Source organism: Podarcis vaucheri (assembly GCF_965113315.1).
Source record: "Podarcis vaucheri genome assembly, chromosome: 1".
In the NCBI taxonomy this organism is placed as follows: domain Eukaryota; kingdom Metazoa; phylum Chordata; class Lepidosauria; order Squamata; family Lacertidae; genus Podarcis; species Podarcis vaucheri.
In genome coordinates this window covers 88,713,017-88,727,073 of record NC_138759.1, presented here as the reverse complement: position 1 = coordinate 88,727,073, position 14,057 = coordinate 88,713,017, and the positions used below count along the sequence as shown (strand labels likewise).

Here is a 14,057-nt window from a genome sequence, read left to right as displayed (position 1 = left end):
AACTCACCATTAACATGTCCCTTGTACTCTTATAACAGCAATAGCATCCACCTGAGAGGTGCCAGCAAGTTCCGGCTGAAAAAAAGCACTGATTACAGCTACTTATATGACCGTATCAGCCTAACAATTCCCTGCACTCCAGTCATTATGTACTGCTGCAGACTCTTTTGCTAGCTGTTAAATCTTGTATTTGTTTATTCCACAATAGCTGCTATTTTTGTCCTGCAATAAATTCTGAAGCAGAGCATGTTAATATACTGATCATCCCCTTAGGAATGTTTAATAGTTTGCTCTTACAATGGTTGCGTTGATTACACTGTAATCGCTGCAAAATGGCCACTGTAATAATACTTAGACATATTCAGAAACATTTTTGAGCTTTGGTTATTGGGGGAGAGAGGAAATGGAAGCATTTTCCTGTTTATGCCCATGTACATGCACGAGAACTGGTGTGGAGAACATTTGGCCCTCCAATTGCTTCTGAAATACATTTCCCACCATCCCTGGCCATTAGCCATTCTTGCTATGGCGGATGGGAGTCCTAGATCAGCAACAATTGGAGAGCCAAAGGTCCCCCCCCCACCAACCTTCACTAGAGATGGGCTCCCCTGCTTCCCATTTTATTTGCAGAGAACAGGGAGAGGGAGGCAAGATCACTCTAGTGCCTATGGGTACAAACTAACAACATCTAAAAAGTATCTCCAACATCTCCCCAAATGTAAAGTTAGAGACAAAATAGTCTCACTGTTGTACCAGGAACAGGTACCAGATAACAGGGAGCATACCTGGCAAGCTGATCCAACCCAAGGCATTTTGCTGCCTGAGGCAAGAACAAGGTGCAGTGGTACCTCGGGTTACATACGCTTCAGGTTACAGACTCCGCTAACCCAGAAATAGTACCTCAGGTTAAGAACTTTGCTTCAGGATGAGAACAGAAATCGGGCTCCGGCGGCAGCGGGAGGCCCCATTAGCTAAAGTGGTACCTCAGGTTAAGAACAGTTTCAGGTTAAGAACAGACATCCAGAACAAATAAAGTTCTTAACCCGAGGTACCACTGTAGCACCTCCTTTTTCACGTACAGAAGCTGATGAGAGTGGCATTTGAATCTCAGTTCAACACCAGCAATGGGGCACCACACTAGGAAGCCTCCTTAGCGCCTTACACTGAATCAGACCATTGTTTCATCTAACTCAGTATTGTCTACACTGACAAAAATATACACATGCCAGATCCCTGACCAGGGTAAAAAAACTGAAACCTTACACTAATAAAGCTGTCTTGTTCAGAAATCACACTATGTTGGCCTCAGGGCAAAGGCTGGGATTCACCATCTTTTCAGCGTTAATCTCTTTAGACTTCTTCCATCTTCACAAAGGTTTTCATCCCCCACTAGCTATTTTGGATCCTTTTCACAGCACTATGCCCTAAGGCCAGCTACTGTGTGTGTGTCAGCTTCTGTCTCACAGCAAAGCAGCCCATTCCTAATAGCAAGTGTCAATGTGCAAGAGAACGTACTTGGGGAAAACCCACATGCAAATGGCACAGAGAAGCCTTAGGCAACATAACCACATGCTTAGTAACATGAATGATGCATCAATAAACTGCACAAGGGAGGTGATTAGATTGAGAAGAGCTGGAGAGAGAGCTCAGGGGTTTGAAAAGGGACTGAACGGTGCAAAACTAAGAGCATCAGAACTTCCAAGAACCAGGCTTGGACGTGTAATTGGTGAGCTTGCTGCTAATGCATGAAAAAGCTGAGTCAACTTTCTAGTCCGATTCCCTCCAGGTTGCCTAGGCAAGACGGACTGCTTTGCCTGGATTGGATGTGGAATGCCGCTAGGCTGATGAGATGCAAAAGGAGCACAGGGCTCCTGTACCTTCACACGTTGCATTTTAGAAGGAATTTTTGGCAAGTGCAGTCCTCCTTGCTCATGCAGCACTGTGAAATGATAGTAAAATCCATTTATCCAAGCAACTGTTAAAGGCACGGGAGCCCTATTACTCCAGTAAACACAGTAGCAGTGGGTCTGGTGGTGGATCTTAATAACCATACATTTTTATATATGTCTGATATTCAGAGAGAGTTAATTCATTCATTTCATAAAATATATACACTGCTTTATTGTAAAAACAAACAAACAAACCTCAAAGCAGTTTACAAAGCAAATAAAACAATAAATTAAAAGCATAAAACTATTTAAAACAAAATAAAAATAGAAAGCAGTAAAAATCTGAAAACAGATGAAAACACACAGCAATATTCTACAGATCTGTTGTGGATCGAGAGTGCCGTTATGCTTAAATCCCACAGAACTGAGGAGCTTCTGAACCACCGAAACGTCTTACAGGATTGTGGTGTCAGAGAGTTGCAAATGTATCCACTTAAAAAACAATGTGATAATGAAATGTAGCTTAAATGAATGTGCTTTTCATGGATTTAACACATTCATTTCACAATTAAACAAATACAAGTGTAAGCCTGAGAAACATTTGGTGGTGGAAGGAAGCACTCTCTCACTTGCTGGATCAGTTTTTTTGTTTTTAAGAGGGACAACAGATCCCTGTGATTTTTAAAAAGCCCCTAGGATTTTCCTGAATATTCTTCCATCTCTAGCAACCTTGTTCCTTTACAAATGGTGTGGTACGTGATGATAAGATGCAGGGTTTAAGCAACTAAAACATTTGTCCTTAGAAGCTCCTTAACAGTTGTTGTAATGACATTTACAGTAATGGCAAAGACCATTGGTGACTGCAAGGTTAAACCCCCCCAGACCAGATGAATGTAAAGAACATACGGTTATCAAATGGCTACTATCCAAGAAGCTCAGCATATACATAGTCTTGCCAGGAGCATTACGGTTTTGGAATCCTCTAATGGCTATTATTCTGAGTACTGCAGATGAAATGTTTATCAGCTCTGGGCTGTAATAGAATTCCATTTTCATCAATCACTTCCATATCACAGGCAACTGAGGTCCAGATCCTAGGAATATCCATTACTGATGACAGTGTGAAATAAACTGTGGTATAAACCTGGATTGTTACTGCATGTCCTTGTCCACACATGTCTGTGATTACATGTGCGCAGCAGGAACACATGTTTGGGTTTTTAGCTAGTTTGAGTCACAGCATGTCATGGGACAACTTATACAAGGGTGAGTTAGGAATAAACCTGATGTTGGATTTGAAGAATATGTGGTTTATTATAAAGAGAGGAGGATTGTTTATAGACATAAATAGCATGGAGCAATCTGAATCTAGACACTGACAGCTTAGAGGAGAAAACTCTTACAGGTTTGATCATCTAAGGAAGAGCATTTCTTGGGACAGAGGGAGGGGGAGAGAGGAAGGTATTTTGAGCTTTTGCTGAATGGAAGTTTGCATGCCATGGATAGTAGGGTACAAAGGCATTTTCCGATGCATAATTTGGGTGGAGGTTTCTATCCTTGATGGATGGTGAACACTGATAACTGACTATGCATATACCTGTAGACATCTCAGTATTCCAGGTACAGAGCTAGGATTAACTTATTTCATTGACTCCAACAAGATTTAGTGGTGGTGCTGTGGTCTAAACCACAGAGCCTGGGGCTTGCTGATCAGAAGGTCGGCGGTTCGAATCCCCGCAACGGAGTGAACTCTCATTGCTTGGTCCCTGCTCCTGCCAACCTAGCAGTTCGAAAGCACGTCAATGTGTAAGTAGATAAATAGGTACCGCTCCGGCGGGAAGGTAAACAGTGTTTCTGTGCACTGCTCTGGTTCGCCAGAAGCGGCTTAGTCATGCTGGCCACATGACCCGGAAGCTGTGCAAAGGCTCCCTCGGCCAATAAAGTGAGATGAGAGCCGCAACCCCAGAGTCATCTGTGACTGGTCAGGGATCCCTTTACCTTTAACCTTTGCTGCACATGAGCCATTATTTCCAGATAAGGTATACTGCATTCAGCCCAATAGGTTTTTAAAGCAAGGCGATTTCTTCTGGAGGAAAACAACACCATAGTGTGACAATTTCCAGAGGTCACAATGGAAGAATGAATATAGCAAAAGTGGGGCTCCTTCGCACTTTTATGCAGAGTGCTGAATCCTGGAATCCACAGACACAGAGTTATGCAGTGGCTTTGGAAGAAATACTTATTCCTCAGGATCTTCTGCACAATCATTTTTATGCAGTTTAAGATATGTGCTTCCCAAATCTAGCACACAATCTACATATCTGCCTTAAAGGTAGTGTTTGTGTTGTGGTGTTACATTGTATTCCTGAGCATCTGAAGTGTGCTGCTTTGTGCCTGAGAAAATGCAGTGCATTTGTTATTACATTTATACCTCTTCTCCAAGGAGTTCAATGCAGTGTGTACATGGTTATCCCCCTCAAACCCTGATAGCTTGTCTGATGCTATTGCTGCGTGGAATGTTGTTATGTGAGTGTTATGGACATCCCTGTGACATTGTCTGTGATGTCATTTGCAACAGAACTCCCTTCCATCTGGACCTGTTCCCCTTTGTGTGCCTGTTCTTAAGTTTTATTTTATTTGCTTTCCAAAAGAGAGAGAGAGGGTGAACAATCTACTGTATGAGTCTTCTGCATGAGGCTACATCTAGCCAGATTTGTAAGAAAAGCTGAATAGTGGCACAGATATCCTGGTTCCTTAAAAGTATCATCCTGTCTGTTATGTGTTACCAATGGAAGGCTTAGAACAGTGGCAGTGCTCTGCAGACATTGATGCTGCTAGGTGTGGTGCTCTCTAGGTGTTGGGGACTACAATTTCCATAAGCCTCAGCCAGTCTGGCCGAAGAATAGAGATAGTGGGAGTTGTGGTTCGATAACACCTGGAGAGGTATCACATTGGCTACCCTGGCTTAGCACATGGTGGGAAACCTTTTCCCTATCAAAGAGATGTGATTTTTAAAAAGGAGTGTGTGGAAATGGGTTCTACGTATCAGATTTTAAACATTATTTCCTTCCTTCCAAGAGCTAAGAGGCAGTATACACTGCTCTCTCTCCCCTCACCCCAAACCACATTTATTCTCACGACAACCTTGTGAGCTTAGGCTAGGCTGAGAGACAGATTGGCCCAAGGTCACCCGGTAAGCTTTATGGCTGAGCACTGATTTCAACTCAGGTTTCCGCCACCTAAATCTGAGACTGTAACCACTATACCCCACTAGCTCTCATGGATAGGCTATTTAATTTTATTTTTTTTATTTTTTAAAGCACTGGTCCCAGTCAATAGGTGGGATGCTCTTTCAGATAATACCTCTTACTATCATTATCATTATTATCAGGTTCAAATTACTGGGGGAGGAGAGAACCAATAAATTTAAAATACTGTGGCACACTTTTGTACATGAAAAGTGTTATGTAAATTATTAAGAGTAATGATTACAAAGCACCTTGTTTTTTATAATATTTTATTAAGCTTTATCAATAGAAAAGTTCAGAAAAATACAAAAACAGAAAAATACAAAATTACAAAATACAAAAATACAGACATTAAACACAAAAAAGAAAAAGAAAAAACACATATAAAAGAAAACAAAACTCCCTCTTTTTTTTTTTTGATTTCTCATCTTTAGTTAACTTATTTTCCTGACTTCCTCACGCCTCCCTTTTTTGTATCCCTTTTAAAAATTGGTTCAGCAAATTCATATCCAATTTAACTTATCTATTATCAATCCGATCTTACATTTTACCTTGTTGCTAGAACCCCTTCAGTTCATTTCAACGTCATCAGCATTCAAAAATTTTACAATGCTTCTGTAAATAATTTTTAAATTTCCTCCAATCTTCTTCCACAAGCTCTTCTCCCTGGTCTCGTATTCTGCCAGTCATTTCCGCCATCTCCATGTAGTACCTTGGACAAGGCAAGGAAAATAAGAGAAACTAACATTAATTTAACCTACTTTTGTCGGCCAGTGTGCTCCTAGGGTGCTACTTGCAATTCCTGACATGGTCTATAATTTGTTGCTTGAGCTGTTTCAAGGTCAGCGTCAGCTCACAGCTGTCACATTGCACAAAGATCGCATGTTCAGGGGCTTGCTCAAGGTTCATATCCTTTTCTGTCCTTTCTCTCTGGATAGCCATCTCCGTGGGGAAGACAGATTGGCTTTGCAATGGGAAAGAATGAGCTTATGCATGGAGATGATGATTTCTCATGGCAAAGCATTTCACTTGCCTTTCGCCATCATGCAGGGGAAAGGACTGCATGTTCTACAGACTTTTACCTCTTCCCAGAAGTCAGCTGCTTCATTCCATTAAATGCACATCCATAATTTTGATACCCCAGTGCACCTTGTTTGCCTAAGAGTCCATTTTTGAGAGGATACAAAAAAAACCCCTCCTAGGTACATTAGGAGGAGAAAGGTTCAGCATTTAAAGAGGGGTCACCACCAAGGGTCAAATTTATTTCCAGAGACGCAGTCCCCTGCCCACTTCTCATCCTTTCCTGAAATGCCAATAATAAGCAAAAGCGGCATCAAGCTGGGATGAAGTCTGAATATGGACTTCAAAACGAAATTCTGCCAGGAAACTGCTGAATTACAATTTATCAGGCAATTAATTCAAGCCATGTGCGGCTTGAATCCAGATTGTAGGCTTGATTTTGTTTTGACATCACACTACATGGGTTCATTAGCTTATCAATGACAAAACATTAGTCTTACTACCAGTACTGCCTTGTTAATTGGACCCTGTAACTATCTTGCTTTCAGGTAAACATTACTGCCTGTTCTTTTTGCATTTCACTTCTGTCTGAACTCACTCCTGTACATCTCTTTGTCCCAGAGTACGCTTGCTAATTCAGGATGACGATGATGATGATTATTTATTGAATTGATATACCGCCCTATACCTAGAGGTCTCAGGCCAGTTCCAGAGGTCACAGGGTGGTCTTACGTCTCAGGATTACCCTTCAGGCTTCTGACAAAAGCAGACTCTGGTGCACAAAAGCTAGTAAATGTGTTGGCCTTGAAGGAGCCACAAAACACTTTGCTGTTTGTGCTCTACCAAACTAACACAGCTAGTATTTTTGATGCTGCAGTTCTTTGATTACCTTAATGAAAGATACTGCAGGAAGCCTGTTCCTCAGACTAATTTAATGAAGTGGTACATTATTGGAATGATTGGACATGCACTTTGCCAAATTATATAGGAAAAGCAAATAACCAGAGCTTTCTGCCATGATTGAGATCCTTCCCCATTGCTCTCTGTTATGTATTCAGCAGCTGAAGAATTTTATTTTCTTTCCACCCCCAACTCCAGGGTAAAGCATTAGGTTTTCCCAGATCACTGTTTTGATGGAAAATTTGCTTTCATGTATTCCTTGGATCATCTCCTTCCCTACATACCAGGCAACTGTTAAGATTGTTCAAATGTGTGCCCTCTCTAGACACTATCCTTTGTTTGAAGTACCTTTCAGCTTCTCAAATGAACTCTTTACATATGCATAACTGGTGGTTTTTTCCACTCTAGGCTGTTGTAGTGTTTGATGGTGGAAAGAACTTACTTCAATGGCCCTTGATGGCTGGTGACTACTTCCAGCTACAGGGATTTGGGTTATGTTTTGCTCTGTAGGGCCTGAAAAAAAACAATTTTTCAGCTTTGTATTTAGCAAGAGAAAAATGATTTTGCCACTAGCTCTTATGGAGTAATTTTGGGCAGATCCTGTTGCTTTGGTGGACTGGTGCTGTTCTGGGAATTAGTATTCCTTGCATGTTTGCCAGTTATTCACTCCTCACATGGAAACAGACCCCATGAAAGACTGTCCTGGAACATTCTGTCGCTTGGGGGACTGAGAAGTGCATTTTTTGAGACAGAGACAGAGACAGAGGAAAGAAAGAAAGAAAGAAAGAAAGAAAGAAAGAAAGAAAGAAAGAAAGAAAGAAAGAAAGAAAGAAAGAAAGAAAGAAAGAAGGAAGGAAGGAAGGAAGGAAGGAAGGAAGGAAGAGTTATGGCATGAGCTTTCATGGATGCATGTGATGGAAGTAGACTGTGGTCCACAAGAGCTTATGCCATTATAAATGTGTTAGTCTTTAAGCTGCCACAAGACTCTTATTTTGCTGCACTCAGACTAGCATAGCCACCTGTTTGGAATTTGCAAAAAAGAAAGCCTTTGTAAAAAGAATAGCCTTCTCCTTCTCTAAATTGCTTTGGAGTTTGAAGGGGGTTAAATAGGTAAATGTGCTGCCCATTTTTAAAATGACAGATGTTAAAGCAGGCCATTCATCTAGTGGCCAGTGGCCAGTAAAAATCTCTGTATCTGATAGGGTTGGGAAGGTTTTCTGCGTTGAAAGAGAGCTGGTTTTGTTTCCCAGCTGAGATCCAGACAGAAGTCGCCGCTGAAGCAAATTCCTCCCTCCCCCCCAAAAAAGCTAATTGCTGTGGTTGGGGACTATTTTAATTAAAATTGTAGCTGTGGGGGAAAAGGTTAAGCCTTCTCTCTTTGTGTGCTGCAGTCCTAATAAAAACTTGGTGGGTGGAGGGGAAGTTCCTGCTTGTGGGCTTCCAATATAGGCATCTGACTGGTCACTGGTGGTGCTTTGGCCTGTCTCTCTCTCTCCCTCTCCCAGTATTTTGAAACCAGGCACTTTTTGTATTAATAGGTTAGCAAAGTAAAGAAACCTTTGATCACTGACCCAGTTAGAACAAGTCTTAGTGGACAAACCTAAGAAATCATTATCCCAGATTTTTTTGTATTGCATTGAGCATTAAGACGGATTAACCAGGATGTACCATGAAATTTAATGAAAATTTTCTAAAAGATACATCATTGCAAGTATGAAAACATATGTGGAACCACACAGATAAGTACGCAGCGGCTCCATGTCTGAGAGAAAACTGCATCAAAATGAGGGTGCTTATTCTGATATTTTCCTGAAGTGCTATGAAGAGAGAATATATATTTTTATCACTGCTAATGGTAATGCTAAGAGGTTGTGGAAATAAATCCCAGCAGCAGCAACAAATAAACCCCCCCTTTTTTTACCAGATATAATTTCTTGACCTTAAGATATTTTTATGACTTCTATCAAAGGACTGATAAGGCGATTAAAGATAAAAAGGCACTTCTGTATGATTGTGGGACTAGAATTGCTTATGCAAAACATCAGAAAATAAATCAGATACTGAGTCTTCAGAAAATGCTAGGTCAAATTACGGGATATGGCAATTCTGAAACCAATTGACTCTCCTGTGTTCTAGGTGATTGTTGTGCCAACCCACGGGAAGAAGGACCATGACTTCAGTTCTCTACAGTGTCCGTGAGTATTCTCTTGAGTCTCCAGGGAACCTCTAGATTGCTACCTCCAGGTTTTGGGTGGCCTTTGCCAAAATGCCATCCGCAGATCTTTCCCGAGTGACAGCCCTTGCAGCCATCAGTGGTGCTTGTTCACTTGCTCATCCTCTCCCTGTGGGAATGTTAAGTAAGGTAGGAGAGAATATATTGTTTTGATATTATCCCTCCTCACTCATGCTAGTGAGTCAACAGCAGAGCAACATTCCTTTTGCGACTTATCAGAAGCAAGTTGATGATTCGTTAGAATCCTTTAATTAAGCAATCCAGTCTGGATTGTTCCTGGTAAGTTTCCCCTTTATCTCCCTCTTAAGATAATAATAACGCAAAAGTAAGAATAAAGTTTTACTCACATTCAGTTCACAGTAGTAATGTGAAGGCAGGCTGTATCCTGTGGTTACAGTGAAAAGAAGTCTGAGCTACATCTTAGACTTTCTGCTTGTAGGCTCCATCCTATGTGGGTTGAGCCATGTGCTGGCTAAGAGCCAGCAAGAGTAAGAGGGTAATAGTGAGATGGTTGCATGACCAGCCCTTTTATCTGGTCAGCTAGGGTCACTCACGCCCATCTACCTGGCCACACACAGGGGGAGGAAGCTCCATAGCAGGTTTGACAGGAAGTCCTCCCTGTCTGGAGCCACATCCCTCTGTGTGTCCATTCTAGACAAAAGGAAAATGTTGTACTTGACTGCTCTAGTAATAATACATCCCACACACCCTCTAAGTCCAAGGGAGAAATATAGGGGACCTGGCAGGATGTGACTACTGTTGCTGGAGGCAAAAGGAGATCTGAATGTAGAATCAATATGTTTGCCCTACAGCAGCCTTTCCCAACCTGGTGCCTTCCAGATCTTGTTGGACTCCATCTCCAATGGACAGGGATGATGGGAGTTGTAGTCCAACAACAACCAAAGAGAACCAGGTTGGGGTAGGCTGCTTAGAAGGATCATATGGAATGGCTGTTTCATTCAGAGCATAATGTTTCCTCCAGAAGCTGGGTCTTTCTATCTTGAATTTGACATCCCATCTCAATAGGATCAGTTTCTGTTCCTTATCTGTATGCTTAAACACAAACAAATATTCCTTGTGTTCCCCATCCTGGGTGGGCGGTGGCCCTCACTCGCTTTCTGATATGAAATGCAGTCCCCTCAATCTCCTGCTCAGGCCTTCAGCTGGATGAGAACCTGGAGCAGATGCAACAGGGGACAATGATGCGCAAGGTGAAGTCCAAGAACTGGAAGAAACCCCGGTACTTCATGCTGCAAGATGACTGCATGACTGTCTGGTACAAATCCAAGATGTCTGGCAAAGCCAAGTCTGCCTGTGAGTTCCACTCCCTGCTCTGAATGGTGGTTAGCAAGGCTGGTTTCCATGTCACCTTGTCTTTGAGTTTGCACTTTCAGGCAAGCATATAGCACAATGTGGGGATCCTTTCATAAGGGTTGGAGCATGTCCAGATTGCAGAAGCCCCCACATGAAACTGTTTAATGACAGTCTGGCAACACCAGTCATTGGAAGAGATCAGAATGCAAAAATCACACAATTCCAAGCCAAAGGACTACTTAGCTTGATTTTTAAAAAGTGCTGGGCTGCAGCAGACTTCCACCGGGGAACAGGTATTTAAGAGATTCAGGGCACAGGCCCATAACATAAATGCTAATTTAAATGCAAATTTAGATTGAATTTCAGACTGGGGTGTTAAAACTCTGACTCTTGATGTCACGGGGTGCCAACAGGATGTTCTGGGAACAATACAAATGGATCTGACCTTCAGGCCCACCTTCAATCTCTTGGCAAGAACTGCTTGTCCTGATCCACCAGCTGAAAGAAAAGCTTGTGGGAGTGGTTGGTTGCAAGGATACCAAAGAAGGATGTCAAAAAACGCCAGAGTTATCAGTTCTAGTGCTTTATTAAAAGAAGGTGTAGACTTACAGCAAATCAGCCTGCCAGGTCTCCCAGCCTTTACAGATGTAGGATGGACACTGCAGCAAGGCAATGGCTTGTCCACACCCAAGCAAACATGTAGACATCCTTTATGTACAAAACAGCATACACCAGTTTACTCAGAAGCTCCCATCACATCTGGCCAGTGAGGCCATGGGTGGCAGCTATCCAAGACTTCTCCCCTCTCAGGGGCTAGAGCCCAGCGTCCCAAGGTTCACAGATAAGCATAGCATCGACGCAAGCCACTTAGTATACATCAAAGCAAGTGGATGTAAACACACGTGAGCTCATTGTTGCAACAACTACCAGTTAGTTTACGGTTACCTCAACTACACACACAAAAGCGCACACACTTCTTCTCCATCCAGCTGCTGCCAATACTTACTTGCAAGTCCCTGTCATCATCCGATATCCAGCAACAGATCATCACAATGTGGACTACAAAGGGAAATGTTTGTGTGCATCTGCATCTGTGCATGTTATGTTCTGAATGTCTTGCAAGAGGCATTTTAGATGTGCCTGTCTAAAAACTAAAAGAGCACTGGGCATGGTGTACTGAGCCTGACTTTCATATATGGTGACACTTGAAGCGGGACTGATCCTGTCACAAACATAAGTGAGGTGATGACCTCAGGCAGCAGGTATTGAACATCAAATTGCCAGCTAATTTAATTGAAGTTTTTATGCATGTGGTGCAATTTATATTTTCCACCTTGGTCACTAAAATATGTTTGGCTGGAAGAGAATATACTATATTTGGATTCATCTTGAGTGCTGGAAGTTGTGCATCTTCCCTCTGTCTATTGCATAATCTGTTCTAGTACTGGATGTTTTCGTTCTGTCATCCACAGAGATGTTTAATTTTCTCTTAGAGATTCTGTGAACGCTCACCCTGCTGCTGGAACTTTTCCAGGCTAATGGTCCACTGGGTGAAACTATCTTGCCCACAACTGCCTTTGAGATGTCTTCCGCCATCAGTTTATGCTGGATGTACATTATTTCCCAACATTAATTGATCCAATAAAATGCTTTTTCATCTCTTCCCCTGTGATCTGCGGAGGTCAAAACTCTGTGACAGCACAGTAGCTTGGGACAGACAGGATAGGAAGGGCTTGTAGTTCAGTGACAGAAAAAATCTGCCTTTGACACAGAAAATCCTAGGGTCAATCCCCAGCATCTCTAAATTGGACTGAGAAAAGACCCCGTCTGAAATCCTGGCGAGCCAATATAGGCAATACAGGCCTAAATGGATCAATGATCTGACTCAGTATAAGGCAGATTTCTATGCTCTTACGGGTTTGTTCAACTAAGGTAAAGGTAAAGGTAAAGGTAGAGGACCCCTGGACAGTTAAGCCCATTACCGTATCTCATCAGTGCTAGGATTTCCACTTGTGCAACAGGACACACCCCATTGCTCCCCCAATGTGGGTCCTGCACCCCACAAAATCAGTTCCAGAGGGTTGGGGAAAACCCCTAGAACGTATTAAGGAGCATGCACAGGGGGAGAAGAAGTGGAGAGGGTTCCACTGCACAAGCTGAAATCCTTGGGCTGATGGCATCTTCACGTAGTGCTGCTTTGGATAGAACCTCTAGTAAAGAGTTGGGTGAATAGACAGACAGATTAAATAAGCTGAATATGTGAATAGATAAATGCTAGGTAAGGATGCTGATGCTGCTTCGTGTGGGGCCCAACCTAAGAAGCAAGGGTCTAATTTTGTACCTTAAGCTCTAATCTTTGCATGAAGGCTGATGTTTCTTGGCGGTTATCCCTCTCTCCCAAGTCTCAGTGAGTGATGTGGAGACTGTGCGTGAGGGACACCAGTCGGAGGTCCTGCAAAGTCTAGCGGAGGAGTTCCCAGCCGAATGCTGCTTCACGGTCGTCTTCCACGGGCGCCGTAACAATCTAGACCTAATTGCCAGCTCAGCGGAGGAAGCTCAGTGCTGGATCCAAGGCCTGCGGCGCCTTGTGGAGATTGTCACTAACATGGACCAGAAGGAGAAGATGGATCAATATCCTTATGTTGAATTATTCACTGTCCATTTCCATGCCTGTAAAAGCTAACCTCAAGAGCTCAACTTTGTATTTGTTCTCCAATGCTGGAGATACTACCCAGGATTCATATCAAATATGAGGTTGATATCAACTGTAGCTTGGTAGCAGAGCACAAGCTTTGCACACAGAAATACTGCGTTCAATTTCTGGTGTCTCTAGGTAGCGCTAGCAAATACTCCTACCTTAAATCCTGGACAGTTGCTGTCAGCCCACGTAAATGATCCTGAACTAGAGGGCCAGTAGGTCTGACCTGAGATAAGGTAATTTCCTGTGTTCAATTGCTGACACTTAGATCTCTTTCTCTCCTTTCCTTCACAGCTTCAGCTGTCTCCACTATCTCTTCTGTGGTTCTTCCCTATCAATTCATTACTTCTGCAGTCACACCGTGTCCCTCCCCCTGCAATGAACCAACCTTTCTTCACTACTACCCAGCCATGTCTTGCCTGAACTGCCCATTGTTCCAGTCTGCTTTGGTTCTGGCTCTTCCTCTTTTTATAAGCACTACTTGAAGTCATGCAAAACTGCAGATAACAGATTCCGAATAGAATGTATGGGCGGGGAAAGGTGGTGCCAGTTGTTGTATTTTATTGATTTCTGCTGTGAACTACTCTGTGATTTTAAATGGAGAATAATACATAAATGAACTGGCCAATAAATACGGTAGGTAACATTTTGAATGAAGGGCTTAGTCTTATGAAAATTAAACCCGTGTTGGTGCATTTCAACAAGATGCAATTGTTAATAGTTGCCAAATTCTAGGGCTGTTTCTTGAAGCATCT

At 42.5% G+C, this 14,057-nt stretch overlaps 1 protein-coding gene across 1 annotated transcript in view; it reads left to right on the top strand.

The window, feature by feature from the left end:
* Window positions 1–14,057, top strand: part of PLCD4 (phospholipase C delta 4) — a 34,537-nt gene that overhangs the window by 4,236 nt on the left and 16,244 nt on the right. The window contains exons 2-4 of the mRNA XM_082222430.1: window positions 9,194–9,252; window positions 10,446–10,604; window positions 13,007–13,237. Of these exons, the coding sequence (XP_082078556.1) occupies window positions 9,228–9,252; window positions 10,446–10,604; window positions 13,007–13,237 (415 nt within the window). The 5' untranslated portion in view covers window positions 9,194–9,227. The remainder of the gene's footprint in view (window positions 1–9,193; window positions 9,253–10,445; window positions 10,605–13,006; window positions 13,238–14,057) is intronic.